This window comes from Lutjanus erythropterus, chromosome 9 (assembly GCF_056507025.1).
Source record: "Lutjanus erythropterus isolate fLutEry1 chromosome 9, fLutEry1.hap2, whole genome shotgun sequence".
Classification (NCBI taxonomy): domain Eukaryota; kingdom Metazoa; phylum Chordata; class Actinopteri; order Lutjaniformes; family Lutjanidae; genus Lutjanus; species Lutjanus erythropterus.
In genome coordinates this window covers 21,262,648-21,283,636 of record NC_139325.1, presented here as the reverse complement: position 1 = coordinate 21,283,636, position 20,989 = coordinate 21,262,648, and the positions used below count along the sequence as shown (strand labels likewise).

At 41.6% G+C, this 20,989-nt stretch overlaps 1 protein-coding gene across 1 annotated transcript in view; it reads left to right on the top strand.

The window, feature by feature from the left end:
- Window positions 1-1,281: 1,281 nt before the first annotated feature.
- The window catches only part of chn2 (chimerin 2), a 42,660-nt gene continuing 22,952 nt past the window's right edge, over window positions 1,282-20,989 (top strand). Inside the window, exons 1-2 of the mRNA XM_084726517.1 lie at window positions 1,282-2,025; window positions 20,386-20,424. Coding sequence (XP_084582643.1) covers window positions 1,977-2,025; window positions 20,386-20,424 — 88 coding nt within the window. The 5' untranslated portion in view covers window positions 1,282-1,976. The remainder of the gene's footprint in view (window positions 2,026-20,385; window positions 20,425-20,989) is intronic.

The window sequence follows — 20,989 nt, the reverse complement described above, 5'->3', positions numbered from 1 at the left end:
AGTTATCCTGCCACTTAAAGGATCATACTGGCAAGCTGTTGGTCAGTAGCAAAAGATGATTGTGCAGCTGACCAAATACCTCTATCGATATTTATAGATATAACAACAATATTTTTGGTATGACAGTTGGTGCTTTTACAAGATATTAAATGTACAATATCTTAGTTCTGCTGCATAGGGGTCTCTCACAACAAAACAATAACAAAACATGCCATTTGATGATATGAAGTAGTGTGGGATCATGGGAGTTTTTGTCTTCATTGGTGAAAAAAACACCAGTGCTGATTAAAAACCATCTGATATGACTCCGGCAGATATCATGTTCACAGATGAGGTAATCTAAACAGGTAATCTGTTCATGTTACGTTTAGTAACATTCACTGACTTCTTTTCTCACCATCTGATGCATCCAATGTATACTATGCAGCTTGTAGGAAAGGTACCATTACCTTGACTAAATTAAATCTCTCTGGGTTTAAACATTGTTGGAAACATCTGAGATAATGTGCGTACACAACTCAACAAAATATAAAAGACAGGTCTTTTAATGCAGAAATGTTCCACATTATATTTTTAACACAACAGGATTTTTCTTGAATAATCATCTGTCGTGTGGATATAATGACCAAGTGGGTAAAGGCAAATACTAAGACAACACCAAGGTCATATCATGATATAATGATACGATAAGATGACATCAAATCTCATATCATATCCAGTTGGTGATTTGAGGGTGGATGTCACCCCCCTTGTTAGCAAAATGACCAAAATTCACCCCCCTTATTATCCTGCCACTTCTCCTCTCAGCCACCTAGAAGCAGAGTGCAGAGTTGAATATGATGGTCTAGTCTGCTTGACTCATTGAATGTTTATTTGACTTTTTTGTTGCACCTTTTTCTCTCATCCCCATCCTGTCAGTTTCATATACTGTTGTTTAAACTTTATAGCTACAGGGGGACAACCAAAAGACTTGCTCATGAACAAAACAGGTTACTTAAAATAACTGGTCTTCTCACCACTAGGGACCATTGCCAAATCATCTATTGACAGTATTAATATATCAATATTTTGCCCAGCACTAGACGACAGCAGCCAACCCAAGCAGTTCCTCAGTAGATACAGTAAAAGAAGCACAAAGACATGAATGTGAAGCTGAGGAAATCCCTGGGCTTCAGATCCTTCCTACAAAATGCGCAGGTAATGTCGTACAGACACTACATTCATCACTTTCTCTGTGTACGAGCAGCCCCACAAGGTGGCGCAACAACCACTGACATTCACTCTCTCTTTCAACATAACATGACATAACATGACATCTGATGAAAATATGCAAAAGCTGGAATAATGTGGTTTAGCCAGTTGGGCCTTTGCATGAATCTCAGATAACCGTGGCTTTTTAACGCCTGTTTTACATCCTGCAGACTGAACTAAAGTCGGCTGTTTGGAGGTTTTTCTTTTGCTTACAACTAGCAGTCCAAACTTTCACTTTAAGAAGGCGCGTCTACGCTGCAGTGTAGTGTGTTTATTACAATCCTTAAAGTGGCACATGGAAACCATAGCTGATTCCTACATGGCACATATCGAGACCTGCAGATCCTCTCTGTCCAGAGTGCTCTGGAGAAACTGATCCACGGAGTGTATTCCTGTAGACAGTCTGACTATTTTTACATCCGTGTCGGCGGCAGCACCTTCAGTGTATGCGGCAGCGTGAGGAGCTCCTCACCACCGAGGCGCACAGCACGGCGAGCCGAGCCGAGCCGAAGGAAGGATCGGCGGACTCAAGACACACCAGGCTGCTGGTGGGCTCTGAGGGAAATCAAGACGAGGCATGAAATAGTGACCAGGTAGAGCCGACAGTCAAGAGGTGAAGCACATCGGGACGTGAGGGAAATGGAAGCACCGCCGGGGACGAGCTGCTGCGAGCGCACCTTGTTGGCTAAACGGGAGTAACCGAGCCGTGAAACGGACGGGCTGGGATGGCAGCATCCAGTAACTCAAGCCTCTCAGGTTCATCTGTGTCCTCTGGTAAGTAAGAGTTCACATGACATACAATGAAATAATAATAAATAAATAATTATAATAATAACCATAAAAATAATAAAGAATAAGACGCTCCTTTGCAGGGAATTTTGCTTGTCTTTGTGCTTTTAAATACATGCCTTTATTTGGCTTCAGTTAGAACAGCGATCAATCGATTAGCTGTCATCAATTAAATTAATCGCCATCTATTTTAATCATTAGTTAATTGGTTTGCGCATTTTTTCTTTGTTAAGTAAAATATTTTCTGGTGTGTTTACTTCTCTATGACAGCAAACTGAATATTTTTGGGTTGTCGACTAAACACGACATCTGATGATATCATATTGGGCTTTGGGAAACACTGATCAACATTTTTCTCAATTTTCTGATATTTTATAGATCAAACAACTAGAGCTGGTTATTGGCAAGAATGTGGAGGATATGTATCACGATACAAGGGTTACGGTTTAATATATTGCGATGTATTGCCATTCTATAAGCAAGGTGGTATATTGCTATTTTTACATCTAATTTTAGGAAAACTGTCAGTATGAAGAACACACCACCATATGCATAAAATCTGAGTTAAAAAAATCTACTGGCACGAATCTTTGCATGTATCAATACAGTATCTGAAAACATATATGATGCTCAAGTGCATTGATAGTGTATGTTGATTCTTACACTCCTAAAAACAACTAACTGATTAATCGGAAAAGTGAAAATTATAGGCAGATTAATTGGTTATGAAAATAGCAGTTGATTGCAGCCTTAGCTTCAGTCAGAATTTTTTCATTATCTTGTCTAAAGTCATCCCTAACATGTGCTCGCCATCAGCAAACATCTTCATATATCTTCATCTGCGTCTCACATGTGCCTGTTAAACATAAAACAAACATATTTTTTCTGTGGCTTCCAGTGACTGATGTGATTTAGGATTAATGCTAAGTGAAAAGCATCACCATGTGTTGCGTCTGGATGCAGTGGTGGAAACATTACAGGGAAAAAGGGCACCTTTCGCGTGCAGAGGGATTATAAGGTTGTGTGAGATGCAGTCACTCTGACATTGGGTTTGGATGTTATCATTAGATTGCCAATCATCTCCATAATTCCCTGACTGACTTTCCACTTGGCTTGCTTCAAGGATTATCTTTGGCTTGTGTAGTCTACCATTTTCCCAGACGCAGCCAGCACCAGGCTGGGACTTTCACTGACATTGTAAAATAAAAAAAAAATCCTAATATGTTATGCCTCAGTGACATAATACAGTTCATGTGCACAAAACTCCAATCAGATCTCCTTTGCATATGATGAGGTATAGTTCAGTGAGTAGCACCTATTATATGTGTAAAAGTTTCAATTTCAGGGTTCAATTTTCACAGAGTGAGAACAGAAAGTGGGTTAGCAGCTGTTCAAACAGTCCCTGCATGATATAGCAGCTCCATGCTTGTCTCAGTGTATATCCCATTATGTGTTGATAAAGCGCGCTGCTTGTGTTTGCCAGGGTATAAAGTACAAACTCCACTATCACAGAGCTGTTTGATGTGGAAGCCCCACCAACAACCAGAGGCGTGTGTGACAAGGGGAGGGAGAGGCTGTTTATAATACCAGACTCAGTACTTTGGTTTATAGTTGCTGTTTCCACCTATATTTTAGACATCAATTGAACATTGTATAGCAAAGCTATAAGTGGGACTGGGCATTGTGAACCAATTTCAAATAAAAAACAGTTCCAAAATTGACCCTTTTAAGTCCCGTCACCTTTTGTTCTGTGCTCCAATCCACAGTCGAGCAATCTTGGTACCTCAGCCACCTTTCTCCTATCCTGTTTCCTTCACAAAGATAAGCTATGTGCTAGGCTCAGCTATGTTGAAAAGTAAACCAAATTTTGAAGATGGTTAAAAGATGTTGCTGGTGGACCTGTAAAACAGACATATAATCATATATTAAGTTAGCTGATGTTAGCAAAACACTAGCCAACTAGCTAGCTTATCAACATCAATCATTAGGTTGCTAGTTAGCTTGTGTTAGCAAAACACAAGCTATGTGTGACTTGAGTTGACTGAGGTACCAAGTTTGCTCAGCTGTTACTGGAGCACAGAGCATTATGGGTGTGACTTGAATGGTCAATTACAAATTCAAAGGAATCATTAAGAAATTCTAATTTCCGCTTATAGATTCCTACACAAATGTCGCTCATACTTTTTTCAAATTAAACCATGTACTGTAAACACCCATATCGTCTAGCATTATCGACAGCTCAAGTCATGTCCCTTCCAGTGGACAACCATGGGACCAAACTCCTGAAATTTTTATTTGATCCAGTTTGAATTGTGCTACGAATCCACAATATTTGTCAATTTAAAGAATAATTTTACATGTCAAGGAAGTTGCAGTTTGTCATAAGACTGTTTAAATGTTAGTCTGTAAAGATACGTAAATAGAAAGACTACACACCCGCCAGAGGCGTTCATGACATCATGACTTTCTCCTACCAGAATCTTACATTAGCTGCTGAAGCTATGCTGCCTGTGTGTTTTTGTACCTGAAGGGGTGTGACAGTGCCTCCCTTTCCTGTGTGTGGCGCTTGATGATGAGACACAAATAATATTTTGATCCTGTTTGAATCATGCCACAAATTATACATATGATGTCTGTGAATTTAAAAGATGGTGTTACCAGTCAAGAAAGTCACAATTTGTGGTGGGTTTGTCATAGTTTAGCTTTGTGTGAACCAGTCTCTTGTCTTGCATCGCTTGACACAACATACGTCACCAACAACCAACGTCACTGTCCATTGTAACTTTATCTTAACTGTTATGTTTTTTCCAGTGAATCGTGGTCCTTTTATCAGTCGTGAAGAGAAAGAACAAGTGTTACCAGCTGGCTCAAGGCTGGCAACAAAAGGGAGGCCACACACAGATATAACTTATGAAGGTTGTTTTTATTTAACTAAAAAACAAATGAACAAAGTAACCAACTTATGGGATGTGTCTATAAGAAAGTTATCAGTCATGTTAGTAGTGTATGGATGGGTGTAAAAATGGTGTATAGTGTGTTGTAGGGTGCAACAAACCAAACAAAGGTAGCAGGCTGACGAGGATGCAGCAGGCCCGGCTGAGAGAGAGAGCAATGTGACCAAATGGGAGGTCCTTTATAACCTTGCCTGGTCCAGCCCACAAGGGCAGGTGCCAGCAGGCACTCCCCCTCAGCCCCGCCTACCAGGCAACTCCCTGAAAGAGAGAGCATGGTGAGACACAGGCAGGAGAAACTGAACAGGGTCGTAACTGAACAGGGTCGTCACACCCCCTCCCTTAAAATGGGAGTCCTAACTAGGATCTCCAAAATTCAACCACAGCTACTGTGAAACTTACAATTCTCAACCAAAACTTAACCAGCGCAAACAACTGGGGACAATCAAAATTCTCTGGTATATTAATGTTAACATGCAAGTAACCATTCAATGTAAGTTAACCATATTAACTGTGAACCCCCTTATGACTTGTGTAAACTCATGAATACCCTTACTACTTGCAGGTAATCTCCATCCTCAACTGTTGAGGCCTCCCTCTCAGCAACCTTGGTACCTTAGGAAGCAGTTTAAGAGAGAAAAGAGCCCGAACAGACAGGAAGAGACACTACATGGAGGGAGCACACAAGTGAATTTAAACAGGCATAGCTCGAGACATGGCATCAGCCACTGTGTTCTCAGTTCCCTTTATATGACGAATGTCTAGGTGGTATGGCTGAAGGAACAGACACCAACGCATAAGGCGCTGATTTGGGTTTTGGAGGGAATGGAGAAAAGTTAGGGGATTATGGTCTGTATACACCACTAAGGGACTTACTCCACCTCCCACATAAACCTCAAAATGTTTCAATGCCCAGATGAGTGCCAATGCTTCTTTTTCAATGATGGAATAATTTAACTGATGCGTGTTGAACTTTTTAGAAAAGAAACTCACCGGGCAGTCGACACCGTTTTCATTTGTCTGCACAAGTACAGCCCCAGCTCCCACCTTACTAGCGTCCACATAGAGGGAGAAAGGCTGGTCCACCTGGGGAGCTGCTAGGACAGGGGCAGAACACAACAAAGACTTCACAGACTCGAAAGCTTCTTGACAGTGAGGAGACCACTCAAACTTAACCTTAGGACTAAGAAGAGATGTGAGCGGAGCAACTACTGTGGAGAAATTTTTGCAAAACCCCTGGTAGTAACCCACCATACCCAAGAACCGAGACAGTTCTTTTTTGGTTGTCGGCACAGGAAACTGGTCTACAGCTAACACCTTGGCCCTTACAGGCCGCACCTGCCCTTGGCCAACTACCTTACCCAGGTAGGTGACTGTCGCCTTGGCAAACTCACATTTCGCCAGATTGATGGTGAGAGATGCCCAGGCCAAACGGTCAAACAGAGCCCTGATGCGCTGAAGATGATCTTCCCAAGAATTACTGTAAATCACAACGTCATCCAAGTAAACAGCGCAGCCCACCAAACCAGACACAACCTTGTTCATGAGGCGCTGGAAGGTGGCAGGAGCGTTACGCAAACCAAAAGGCATCACAGTATAAGAATACAAACCACTGGGTGTGACAAATGCCGCAATCTCTCTAGCTCGAGGAGTCAAAGGCACCTGCCAGTAACCTTTAAGTAAATCAAACTTACTAACAAACTTTGCAGAACCAACCTGATCCACACAATCCTCCATACGTGGGAGTGGGAAAGAGTCGGGCTTGGTTACTTTATTCACTTTCCTCAGATCAGCACAAGGCCTAAAAGTACCATCTGACTTTTTAACTAGCAAGCATGGGGAAGACCAACTGGACGCACAAGGCTCAGCAATGTTGTTTTCTAACATGTAACTGACTTCTACCTCTAACTGCTCACGCTTGTCTGGAGACATACGGTAAAAACGCTGTCTGACTGGCAGGGCCTCTCCCACATCAATATCATGCTCAATAAGATGAGTACGAGAAGGAGTATCGCCGAACAGGCAGGGATAACCTTTGATCAGATGCACCAACTCTGTTCGCTTCGGCTCAGGCAAATGCTGCAACATTACCTCAAGGCTGGCAAGAGATTCTGAGTTTTTCAGACGACCTCTCAAAATTCCATCATCTGGCGTACACATCTCTCCCTCAACTTCTGTTGCCTGATCAAAAGGTGGGGCTGAATGAACGACAGATGCCGCTGCAGCAACAGAGGAAATCAGTGACCCAGGACCCGGTACAGCAGAGCGAGCAAAATAAGGTTTCAACAAGTTAACATGACACAACTGCACAGACTTCCTCCTGTCAGGGGTTGAAATCAAATAATTCAGATCTGACACTTTTTGGGTCACAGTATAGGGACCGGAAAACTTGGCCTGAAAAGGGGAACCAACCAGAGGCAAAAGGGCCAGAACTTGATCACCGGGACTGTATTCATGACGCTCTGCCCGCCGATCATAGAGGCTTTTCATTTTCTCCTGAGCTGCTTGCAAATTGTCTCTTGCCAATTTATTTGCTCGATACAGTCGCTGTCTGAAACCGTTTACATAGTCTATTAAATTTTGCGGGGCCTCTTTCGCTTGCCAGTCACTGTACAGGGATGCTAAAGGGCCTCGAACCTTATGACCGAAAACCAGGTCATTGGGGCTGAAACCCAGACTCTCTTGGGACACCTCCCTGGCAGCTAACATCAGCCAGGGTAAACCCTCCTCCCAATCTCTGTCTAACTCAGTACAGTATGCTCGGAGAAGAGACTTCAAAGTTTGATGGAACCTCTCAAGAGCTCCCTGGCTCTGTGCGTGGTAGGCACTGGACTGTGAATGTTTAATATTTAGCTGTTTTAACACTTCTGCAAACAACTTTGATGAGAAATTAGACCCCTGGTCAGACTGGACAACCTTTGGGATCCCGAAAATAGACAAGAACTGTGTCAGAGCTTTCACAACTGACCTGGTGGTGATGTTCTTAAGGGGATAGGCCGCAGGGTAGCGTGTAGCCTGACACATGACAGTTAGCAAAAAGTTACTACCAGCCTTGGAACGTGGCAAAGGGCCAACACAGTCAACAATCAGATGCTCAAAGGGGTGTTCAGCAACTGGAATGGGATACAAAGGGGCAGGTTTAACCGCCTGATTTGGTTTTCCAGTCAACTGACATGTGTGGCAAGTTTTGATAAAGGCTGAAATGTCCCTTTTCAAACGTGGCCAGTAAAAATGCCGCGTAACTCGATCATAGGTTTTTCTCACTCCTAAATGACCAGCTACACCACCATGAGCCGTCTGAAGGACAGTCAAACGTAATGATGAGGGCAAAACAACTTGCACCATCTCATTCCCTAAGGAACAGTCCCCCTGGGAAACCCATTTTCTCACCAGCAAACCGTCTTGGAGAAAGTAACCACAACCTGCACTCTCTCCCTCATTGACTGGTAGAATCCGGCTGTACAGTGGCTGTAGCGAAGGATCATCTTTTTGCTCTTTCACAAGGCCACTGAGAGACATGGGCAAGGGAAAAACAGGCACAGGAAACACCAGGTTTTTTTCCTTAACTGACTTAACTGGACATAAATTTCTATCAGCTTGACTCATAGCACGAGTCACTGCACAGGTAGGTAGTAGCACAGGAGGATTTTTGGGAGACCCAAAGTCTTCTACCTGAGACGTTGGGGTGTCCACCACTACCGGTGCAACAGGCCACACTCGATCGCCAGCCAGGTCATTCCCTAAAATGACCTGTATCCCTCCCATAGGTAAAGAGGGACGCACTCCCATGGTCACATTACCTTGCACCAGATCAGAAGACAGAGTCAGTTTATGCTGAGGAGCTGAAAAGACAGCCAAACCCATTCCCTGGACAACCACACTGGACCCAGTATCAGTCTCTGGAGAGAAAGGCAACACAGTCCACAATAAATGAGTCTAGTGCCCCTGAGTCTCTTAGTATCCTAACAGGTACTTTCCTATCACTTCCAACCAGTGAAACATAACCATCTGACACAAATGCAGCATAACCAGGATCAATCTCATTAGCTGAATGATTTACTTGTTCTTGCTCCACCACAGAAACCTCGAACGCCAACTCTAAAGAAGAGGGATTTGTGTGCGCCTGCACAGCAGCAACGGCACGTCCTCTTTCCTCTGCACGCAGAGATGCTGCAGCCCCAGAGGATTTTGCAGGAATATAACCAGGCTTTGCTTTTTTCTTTAACACCGGACACTCATTTCACCAGTGCCCCTTACCAAAACAGTAGTTACAGACACGGTTGGGGTCCAGTTTCCCACGGAAACTACAATCTGTTCTACCCAAAAACTTATCTGTTCCTTCTGTCAGTGACTTGCTGGGGAAAGCCCCCACATTGCTATCCCTACAGCCAGAGTTGCCACGACCACGGGTCTCACCAAAAAAACTTTTATGAGTCAAGACAAACTCATCGGCCAGTTTAGCAGCATCTGTCAACTCGCCTACTTTCTGTTCATTCAAGTAAGTAACAACACGGTCAGGCAGAGTATTTTTGAACTGCTCAAGCAAAATCAGTTCCTGCAAATCCTTCAAGGTTTCTACCTCAGAAGCAACACACCAGCAATTGAAATGAGTGGCTAGATTGCGAGCAAATTCAGTGTACGTCTGCTTCTCTTTCCTAGCTGATCTGAAACGTTGACGATAAGCTTCCGGTACCAGCTCAAATGCCTTAAGTACAGCAGCTTTAGACAACTGATAGCTACCACTATCTGTAACACTCAAGACTGATAAAGCCTCCTGGGCCTTACCTGTGAGCACACATTGAAGCAGCAGAGTACGCTCAGCATCAGACCAATTACGTGCATCAGCTAAACGCTCAAACAACACGAAGAAAATATCAGGGTCTTGTTCATTAAACTTTGGAACTAACCGCAAGTTGGCAGCAACATCAAAAGACGGAGTGGGAGGAGCATGTGAAAATGACTCATCCATCTTTGGCTCAGCCTGAAGCTTGCCTTCACTTATAAGATCCAACTTATAACGCTCCAACTGTAGCTTTTGTGTTGCCTGGGCATGGGCTAATTCAGTTTCCCGAAGTCGGGCCTCATGTCTCAACTTTTCTACCTCCAGAACATTCTTTTGTTCCTGCTGGAGTTGTAGCAAAAGGAGCGCTTTCTGTTGTTCAAATGTCAGGCCAGTCCCAAGCCCAGTCAAAACAGGAGCCAACACTTTACCTGACACACTGACCCTAGCAGAAGCTACATCAGACAAGCTAGACGCTTTTAACGAGGCACCTGCACCCTCCACTGAAGGAGACAAAATATTCAGCTCCACCAATTGGGCCTTTAACGTGGCCAGCAACTCCTCTTTATTCATCTTCTTAGAAACCTCAACGCTATAATACTCAGCTACTTGAACGAGCTGATCTTTTTTGTAAGAGTTGAGCAAATCTTCACATGGAGCTTGAACAAAATCTTCAACTGAAGCCATTTTGCAGTCCTGGGGGTGTTTTTTCCTCTTCCCTGCACTGAACCTATTTCAATCCTTCCACAGATAGACCAAAACCAGAAGCAAAGACAAAGTTCTCCACCACTGCACAACAGGACTAAGAGCTGCTTTGAATATGGAACCCCATCCCTCTGGCTAACTGCCTAACCAATACTAGCTGACTCACTCAACCCTAGACTTCATGCAAGTTTTTGGCAGGATGAATTAAGCACAACGCCCAGCGACCCGGTTAACCTCCAGCATGCTGAAAATCACCTGGACAGTCCTGGAAGTGCCCCCGAGCAATGCTCTAACCACTTGTTGCACAAAAATAATAAACTAAAACAAAAAACATCAATGGAGACAGCCAGGGCCCCACATTGCTTATGCCTATCAGGAATAAGGGTTCCAAATAACTTACCAGCCCTCAAATCCTACTGAGAGAACAAGAAAACATGCTCTAAAACTTATGGAGCAATATGCTTACAAGAAAACAAACCGTCAAGCAGCAAAGTCCCTAGAAATACCAGAGCAACCCAAAATCTGTGTGAAACACTCCCTCAACAAACTTTACATTTACCAGATTCCCAGCACTAAAGGTGATCCCGGACGAGCCCCCATTTGTTACCAGCTGGCTCAACGCTGGCAACAAAAGGGAGGCCACACACAGATATAACTTATGAAGGTTGTTTTTATTTAACTAAAAAACAAATGAACAAAGTAACCAACTTATGGGATGTGTCTATAAGAAAGTTATCAGTCATGTTAGTAGTGTATGGATGGGTGTAAAAATGGTGTATAGTGTGTTGTAGGGTGCAACAAACCAAACAAAGGTAGCAGGCTGACGAGGATGCAGCAGGCCCGGCTGAGAGAGAGAGCAATGTGACCAAATGGGAGGTCCTTTATAACCTTGCCTGGTCCAGCCCACAAGGGCAGGTGCCAGCAGGCACTCCCCCTCAGCCCCGCCTACCAGGCAACTCCCTGAAAGAGAGAGCATGGTGAGACACAGGCAGGAGAAACTGAACAGGGTCGTCACACAAGTAAGAGCCATTGCTCCTTGGATTGGATCCCAGTATGAATACACACAGGCGTCGTAGCTTCAGCGGCTAACATAATCTTTTGACGGAAGAAAGTCATTGTCTTTACTACTTTGACTTCTGGTCTGGGTGTGCAGTCTTTTTAATTACGCATCTTCACAGTCTTGTACCTCAAAGTTGGTACCTCATTGACTGCCGTTCCATTTTTGACCTAAGCAACATCTCATGGAACAAACCGGAAAGGGAGAGACTTTGCCTTTCTATTCTCAGTTTAGCTGTTTAGTCATGCTAGTCAAGTGGCTTGACTAGCATGTGAATAGCACAAATTGTGTGATTGTTTTTTAAGAATCACTTCAACTTAGCAAATGCTATGCTACAGAATGCTTTAGAGCAGTGTTTCCCAACCCTGGTGCTCAGGGACCCCTGCCCTGCATGTTTTAGGTGTTTCCCTGCTCCAACACACCTGATTCAAATGATCATGTTGTTATCAGGCTTCTGCAGAGGCTTGATGATGAGCTGATCATTTGAATCAGGTGTGTTGGAGCAGGGAAACGTCTAAAACATGCAGGGCAGAGGTCCCTGAGCACCAGGGTTGGGAAACACTGCTTTAGAGGGACTGAATACTCTTCTTTTGTTAGAGTAAAGTAGCCCCAGTAAGCCCAGAATATCCAAGAAACCAGAAAAGAGACCATCATTGTTTACGATTATCTAGCTAACATTAGCTTAGCTCAGTTTTTCTGTTTTGGACATATATCTGTGGTAATTTCACACAACTCTGGTGTGAAGAATGTGTGAGGACACGAGAGATGTCAAGAACAAAAATCGGTGAGCAGAATTAGAATAGTTAAAATACAAATGATACCCAACCCCACCCATATTTTATACATCAATTGAACATTGCATGGCAAAGCTATGTGTTTATTACAGGGTGAGGACATTGTACAGTGTTCACAGTGTTTGTTTTACTTTCTTACTTTCTCTGCGTCCCGAGCACGCCACACAGCAGAGTCACATTTCCCAAGGTAATGCCCAGTGGGAGGGACAGACAGTTGTTTCCAAGCTGATATAGCCTGGGGCAACCACATGCTTCACAAAGCATTATCTCATGTGTGCGTTTCAGAAAGCAACGGGTTTACTGTTTGACCGCTGCTGCTTTAAGAGGAAAGTCTTTTCTTTCTGTGGCATTGGAGGGTTGTCATTACTGTTGGGCTCTCAATATAATTATCAGAGGTTACAAGCTGCGCTGCTGCCAGGGATAGAGTGGTTGTCACAAGGGTATTATTATTTTCATGCGGAGCTCTTTGGCAGTCAGACACAACATTTGAATAATCTTGTCTATGAGGCATATGACTCAAAAATGAATCTCAGCTCAATTTCTGCTCCATATTAGGTTGTCTGCTCTGGCTGCAAACAAAGTGCTCTTGGTGTAGTTATTTCATCTGCGTCCAGTGATAAATCTATCTAGGAATCTTGTTTGGAGGCTGTTGTTTCGGGAACGAGTGTGCAAGTAAATCAGTCAAAGTGTCACTTATGGCAGCTTTTTGTGCAGAGTCTTGATCTATGATAGGATAATTATATTATGGGAGCAAACATCGAATCACTTATGCACTTTCTGCTTTTATTATTGAAATAAAGGAACAGTGGTATGTAGACATGGGACTGGTCCACCAATATCAGCATGACACAAGTCATTCATCGGATGTCAGACTCACGCCATCGATATGTGTTTAGATCTTAATTCCACAACCCACATGGGTATTTGGAAATACTATGCTAAGTAGTGTGATTTCACAGATAAATAGTGCTTTTCACATCTGATCTGCATAAGCATTTAATACACTGCGAACTGGTTGCAGGTTCAAGCTTGAAAATACAGCTTAAATGAAGAAATATACCAGAAACCTTACTCAAGGCGCAATAAACCAGCAAACAAATGACAATTACCAACATAAGCTACCATGTTCTGAACAAACATATCACAAATGCCACCAGATTGTTCAGTTCGGTTTCAGTCTCATGTGATTTTACACATAATACCAAAGGTAATAATAATAATCATCACTAGAAAAAAGAGTGCTGCTATTGCTATAGTATCAATATTGTCAGATATCCAAATTTGGGTATCGGAAACAGATCATAACTTTCAAAAAAGGTATTGCTGCATCTCTAATGGTATGTACACAAACCTCCTTGAAATATGTGGATTGCATTATATACACAAAGTCCATAACTGCAGACCTAATGCACAGGTGAAAAATAGTAGCCAAAATTTTTAGGCCAGTCATAATAAGATAACAGACAAACTGAAAGGATTGCAACATGATTGCAGCATGTGTGTTGCAATCTCCTCCTTTCCCTGGAAAGATATTTTCTGGCTATTCGTCTAGATCAGGGAGATTCCTACACATTCTTGGCACGGGCGGGCATGGAAGCATGTACTGTACCAGCAGCACACCATTCGGGAGAGACGGCTCCAGGAAATAAAGCTTTGAAAATAAATTGAGGGATAGAGCATGAAAGTATGCCTTCAGCTCCAGGCCTAAAATGACAAAATTGGTCAGGGAGGCAGAATTACAGCCATGTATTACAGAGAGGCTGTCTGCTCAACACGATCCTGCACATGTTTCTGCTGAATGAACAGTGCAGTTCACCTCAAAATCTTTCCACCACATCTATTTCTTGTCCTTACTAGTGTAATTCATGTAGGACTGGATTTGTGTCATTGACTTACTGAAATTAGCTAAATGTTTTACAGCATCAGCGAAAGGGGGGGCTCCAGTTCTACTTGTACATGTCCCAGTAGTCATTCCTGTATTAATTACAACAATCCTGACTCTCCCAGTGGCAGACACAAAGCAATGTCAGAACAGATTAATAAAAAAAAGTCACATTACCCTCATCTAAACTCACCAGCAAAACATGCAGTTTGACTGAGGGTGACTGACCCAGTAGCACACAAACACACTCTGAAGAGGCACCCACATACCTGTCACATATTATCTGGTCAGCACTAACGCCATGTTGAAATGCTTGTTTTGGACCAGTGTAATACACAGATGGTCTCCCTGCTGCAGTTCTGCTGCATCCCACTGACACGACTGTGTGTGTGTGTGTGTGTGTGTGTGTGTGTGTGTGTGTGTGTCTTTGTGTGTGTGTCTGTGCATGTATCTGTGGCGTTGCATTCAGAGCTCTACTCCAGAATGTGTTATGTCTGTATGTCTGTGTCATTTATGTATGTGAATAATATGAGCTATAAATTAAATTGAAGAAAAAGATCAATCATTCAGCAAGGGGTAATGAAGTTATTATTTGAAATTCTTTTTTTATGTCTACTTTATCAAATGACCAAATCAATTCAAGTTTACTTCCATAGCCAAGCTTAATCATATTTGCAGACCTAGGGTCTTTAGAGAATAATGTTTTGAAACAATAAATCAGTCAAAATAATTTATTTATAGAGCAAATTTATATACAACAAACGTTGATCAAAGTGCTTTACAGAGAGATTAAATTATAGGATTGTTAAACTGATGAATACAATGAAATGAAAACACAGGACTGATCAAATACAAGCATAGACATAAATAGGAAATGGAGTGTGTTCAGGTGTGTCAGTTAAGCGGCTGAAGAAAACAGATGGTCTTTAGACTGGTTTTGATTTCTAGCCTTGGAACCAGACAAATCTGCCGATGTAACCTGCTTCCACTGCCTGTCCAGGTAGTGCTTTAAAAACAAATACTAGACTCTTAAAATTAATTTCATACATGCCAGTGAAGAGAGGCCATTAAATTAGTATGATTCCCTTATCCACCTTCCAAAGTGAGGCAAAGTCCAATTTTTGATCATTGATTGAAACTAACAGCAGCAGAAGGACGTTTTGCACTTTTTTTCTGAATGGCTTGGTCAGTTCTTGCAGAGCCGAGAAAAATATGCTTCACTAACACAGTAAAAATGCTGCGGTGAAATATGTGACGCATCAATACCGACTTAGTCATTGTCATCATTGTTTCGTCACAACAACACTGATTCTTGGGATCAGGGTCACTAGAGGAGACTGGGATCACAAAGGATGTCATTATTGCCTGGTACTCACAGTCTGAGATAATAAAAAAAAAAAGATTGGAGTTGTACCATCGATATAAACAAAGACCCCAAATTCGTTCACCTTCTGCCACTCAGACAGATGAGCGGATGGACATAAACCCTGGGAACATGGGATATAAAACTGAAACAGGACATGTGGCACCTCCCTGCTCTTATGCTTTTCCATTTGGTGACTCATTTCCACTTGAGTAGCCCTTAAGACTGACGAGGTGATGGTGAAAACAATCAGGTTTTAAGATGTCTGTGTTTTGATTTAGACCTCTTCTTTTCAGCTGCAAGGATAAATGTGTTGCACACATCTTGCAGTTAGACAGCACAGATGATATGTGAGGACTGTGCAACTTGCTTTAAGGCTGTATTTTACGTATTTGCAGATGCACCTTGAAGTCACATCCAGTATTAATTAGTAAGCAGTATAGGGAGCAGGCGATAGATGTTTTATCACTGAGGACTCCAGCATGGAATGGATCTTGTTTTGATCCAACATATGAGTATCAAATGCTCATACAGTAATTAAATATCTGTCTGTAGTATTAATGGAGGATTTCACCACTAATTATGTCCAATCTATCCTGGTGTTTCAGTCTTATAAAATAGAATAATCACCTCTTCCTTTTGTAATATCTAGGTGAAAAATCCCTCGTCTCAAACTCAAAAATCTTGTCCCATGTTACATCAATGTGCCAAATATTTCAGGTTTTGAAGTGCAAACCCTGAGGACGAGCCTACATGCCTGTAAAGAAAGCGAGCACTTCTTCAGGCCTGACAAATGTGCAGACATAACAGACTCTGCATACATTATTATAATATACATCAACCAATCGATGTCTGTCTGTTGTTGGCAAAAGGCAAGTGAAACATGATCAGCTCTTTATCTTTGTACTTACTGTTTAACTATCCATATGCAGCAAATAAACCCCATAAAAATGACATGTTATTACATCACCAGCCATGTAATATTAGGAAAGTAGTCAAGAACATTCTCTGCAGGAATTTGTTGTTGTTTCTTTTGCAGTAAAGCTACAGCTGAATAGCTTTTTAAGTCAAAATAAAACTATTAGATTTGTTGTGTCACCTTAAATTGTCTAGTGGGGAGTTTTATTTAGACTTGACGTCATTCTGCACCGAGAACTTTATATCTTCTCTGTTGACATCTGCCTTTTTTCACTAAAAACTCTGTGTGTTTGACATCAGTGATGCTTGGTGCTGAGACGCAGTCAAGGTTGATTGACAGTGCTACCCAGATGTCAAGCTTTTTATGTGAACATGTTCACTATATTATTATGACTATCTTGTTGCTCCTTTTTGCATTCAACCAGATGCAAATTTTAAAATGCAGCTTTGTAATTTTAGTTTAATTTAATTGACACTTTATCCTGTTCTATTCTGAATTAAATTATCTGTATATATGTTCTAATTTGATTTTGTTGTGCAACCCTGTATTGGATGATGAGAAATGAATGACCTTGATAATATTAGGGACATTGAACACTATTATGCACAGATCATGAAATGCTCCAAACTTGTTGAGCTGTTGTCAACCAAGTTCTGATTTAACCTCAAAACAAGTTATTGTTTTATGTGCTTTTATATGGCTTCATTTATTTCACATGCACAGACTTTAGAGCACAACGTTTATCTGGGGATAAAAGTCTTAGGCGAGCTTGATCTTCATTCATCACATATTCTCTTTGTCACCAGAGCAAACAGCCCCCAGTAATTATTTTATTGAATGCCTCTGACTGGTGAGTAATGGAGGGCATCACAATTAATAGCTGTTTCTTCGGGGTAAGAACCCTCTGGCTGCTCCAGAATTTTAAATTCTCCCTGATCATCAGACACTGCGCAGAACTCTGAGCTACTTATAAAATCTTTTTGATGTTCGTTTTTTCTGTGGGTGTCTATGTGTGTGTATGTGTTTGCATGAGTGTGGGTATGTACAGTGTAGCCTGATGTATTTGCACACACACACGCACGCGTGTGTGTATGTTTATGCGAGGGTGTGCCAGTTTTTGCATCAGAATCGACCCTTAAGAGTTCCCTTTTCTCAGCTGAAGTGGCTGCAGAATTCCAGACTGAAATGCCATTCGTCATTAAAAAGAATCAGATTGAAAGGAGAATACTTGGCAGCTGACCAGATGAAATCACATTCTTTAAACAAGCCGCAGTGGAATAAATCTTTCAGACTGTTGCCAGTGCAATACACAGTGACAAAGCTCCAGCGTTAGGACAATACATTTTCCAAGGCAGCTTGGCCACACACCAGCAAACGGAGCCTGAAGCAAATTTATTTGTATTTGAAGGCAGACATTCTGTGGAGGGTTTTAGCAACAACGTTTACACTGAAACAGCCACTTCTCGGTCGAGCTGCTTTTTCATCATTTACATAATTATTCAGCATTTGCGCACATTTACCTATCTCATCTCTCCTGTGTAATTAATTCAGCCCTTTTAGAAGTAACTGTGCTATTATGTTGAGGAGCAATGATGAGCTTTTGGTACGTTTGATAACCAGCCTCCAGTCAAACTCTTGCAGCAGCGAGCAGAGAAAACTGCACGAATCGCCTACTCTTAATGTGCCGTCAGTTAAACAGATATATGTAGCACAAGAATATACAGAAGCTTTATGCACCAAGAGAACCCGTAATGCGATTTTAACAATGATGACATTTATGTGGGTAAGTTTCACAATTTCTCTGTCTGTGCCTCAGTGCCCACATCCAACAAGTGCTCACTGGTTTTCACACCCTCTCAGGTGTGTTTCATCTCTGGCCCGCGGGGTGTGGCGTTGATCTGCTGATGAGTGTAGAGGAATGTTTTAAATGAACAACATGTATCTTCTGGACCAACATGATTCATTATTAACACAGTCATTTGAGTCTTTCAGCAGTGTTTCTGGGAATTTAATGAGAGATATTACACTAAACATCTGAGAGGCAGGTGAATCATTTAATTCACTGTATGATTGTGTCATGACCCTGTTTACACCTGGCATTAACATGCATATTGAGTGATTTAATCTCAAGGGGATAGCTCTGAGTATGTTGGTTCACTCCTGGCATTAGAATGTGTCTTCACATGTCTCGAGTGATCACATCTCGCTCCCAAGCTCTATATGCCAATAAACATGTAGCTACATAATTTCTGTTTGCAAAGATAAAATGTGTTGTTTTTAACCAACAGCTCAACAGTAATAGACAACATGTTGTGCAACATGCAAAGAAGCATCTTAAACTGTATTTGTAAAATTTTACATGTTGTGAAATCAGTTGAAACATTGTGTTTAAATACCAGCTATTAAATGCTGGCAGGTAGACACCAAACTATGACGCTATGTTGCCACAAACTACTAGAATGTTTTTTGCAAGGAAAGAAATAACTTTATGTTTTGCATTTAATGCGGAATTTACAAGAAGACACACATTATTAAGAATTTGCTGTAACCTTATGTGCTTTTCAAAAGGAGTCTGGGAATATTGCATTTACTAGTTAAATGACACACTGTACACAAACAGCTGCTGCTTATCTTGTTACGTAGAGAGCCCAAACACGCATTACCATGTCCATTATATTTCCATTTGTGTCTTGGGTGCTTTCACACCTGTGCTTAGAGCTGTTCACTTGTGATTGGATCACCCAAGACATATAAAACACATACCTGGATACTAAAAATGCAGGGGTTTGCAGTGCAGTGACTTTTAGATATGCAAGAAAATGTTTATGTAAAAGGCTTGTTAAAAAATTGCCTGAATTCTATCAATAACAACAAATTATTACAGTAATTTTAATGTTATTAGAAGTATTATTACTTTATGTTGTACCATGTTGTAACAGATGAGTTAAGATATGTGTGGTCTAATAACTCATATTATCTTCAAATTAATATAATTCTACCTTAAATGCAGAAGCAGCATAGTTATTTGACTGTGATGGTTCAAACTTGACCTTGGAAATAGCAGTTTCACATACAAATTCTCAAATGAGGTCCAATTTATTTGATGTTTCCAAAGCTTCTGACCACGTCTTGTCCTTTCTCAGCATAAAGTTGCTGTGGTGTGAAATGTGGATCATTACTGTATTATGAGTAAAAATATGCTGCACCATTTGTGTCATAACAAAGGCCAGACATTATATTACATTAATAGCACTGTAGTACAGTAGCATATTTTGCCACATTTTTCACTCATTTAGTGACGCGTTTTATTACAAGTCATTACTTTACCCAGCAGGTACTACAGTAAATTACCAGTTGCTACAGGGCATTTACTTCATCACCTCTCTAACTCTTCTCAAGCTAATATAACAGCACACTCCATCATATATTCCAGAAAAGTGTTCACATAATCATAAATCTGCCACCACATTTCCCAGAGGAAAGCCCTCCGCTGTGGGTGATGGTGAGATCTAAATTGTATTTATGTACATTAATCGTGATTGGTGTGTTTGTACTCTTATCTCAGAATGGAGGTGTCGTGCTGGCGGGTAATATAGATCAGGTGTGTGGCGTCACAATGTTTAGCGAAACAAGCCGACATCCGTATCGATTGTCCTTGAAGTGGAGATACTGATTAGAAGTGTATTCACTGGTGCATCTCGAGAGGCAGCTGCACAGTGTGAAGCCATATGCATAATTATAACAGAGAGATAAACAGCAGTGACATAACCATGGTGAAGGGCTCACATTCAGTCCACTGGGAAAGAGACAGGAATGGAGATTTTAATGAGAGAAAACAGGACACAGTCTCTCAACACCACTGACAGAAACCTGCTTTATTTTTGTGTTTTACAGACCCTGAGGATTACCAACCGCCCATATGGAAGTCCTACTGTGAGTAATGATTTAATTTTATATGATGATTATCAGTTTTAACCCCGCATTGACCTTTAATGTGTTTCTTTAAATATCTGCACGTGTATTTCTCATTTATAAATAAAAAAGAGATGTTTTTCTATACTTGGAAGAACTGGGTTTTGCTGTACATGGCACAGTTAGACACACTGCAGGTTCCAAAAGGCAACACACACATGTACAAAAGCTGCACACTGAAGAAACACACTCGCCCACACAACACATTCATGCATGCACAAATGCAAAGCAGCGGATTCCTGATCTCTTAGTAAAATAGGTTACCATCACCGGGGAAAATAAGATTTTCTACCTGCAAAGAGGCTCAGCTGAAATGGGGTCCTCACTCAGAACACCCACCTCATTATACAATGTTTTTGCCATGTGGGAGGAAATGGGTTGAGTCCTGTGAATACAGAGCACAAATCTTTTCAGCTAGAAAACTGTCTATCCTTAAAATGATTGCAGTTTAACCAATTACAATTTATAACTTATATATTAGGGATGTAACATGTTTCAAAAAAGGTGGGACGGGGGCATCAGAAGA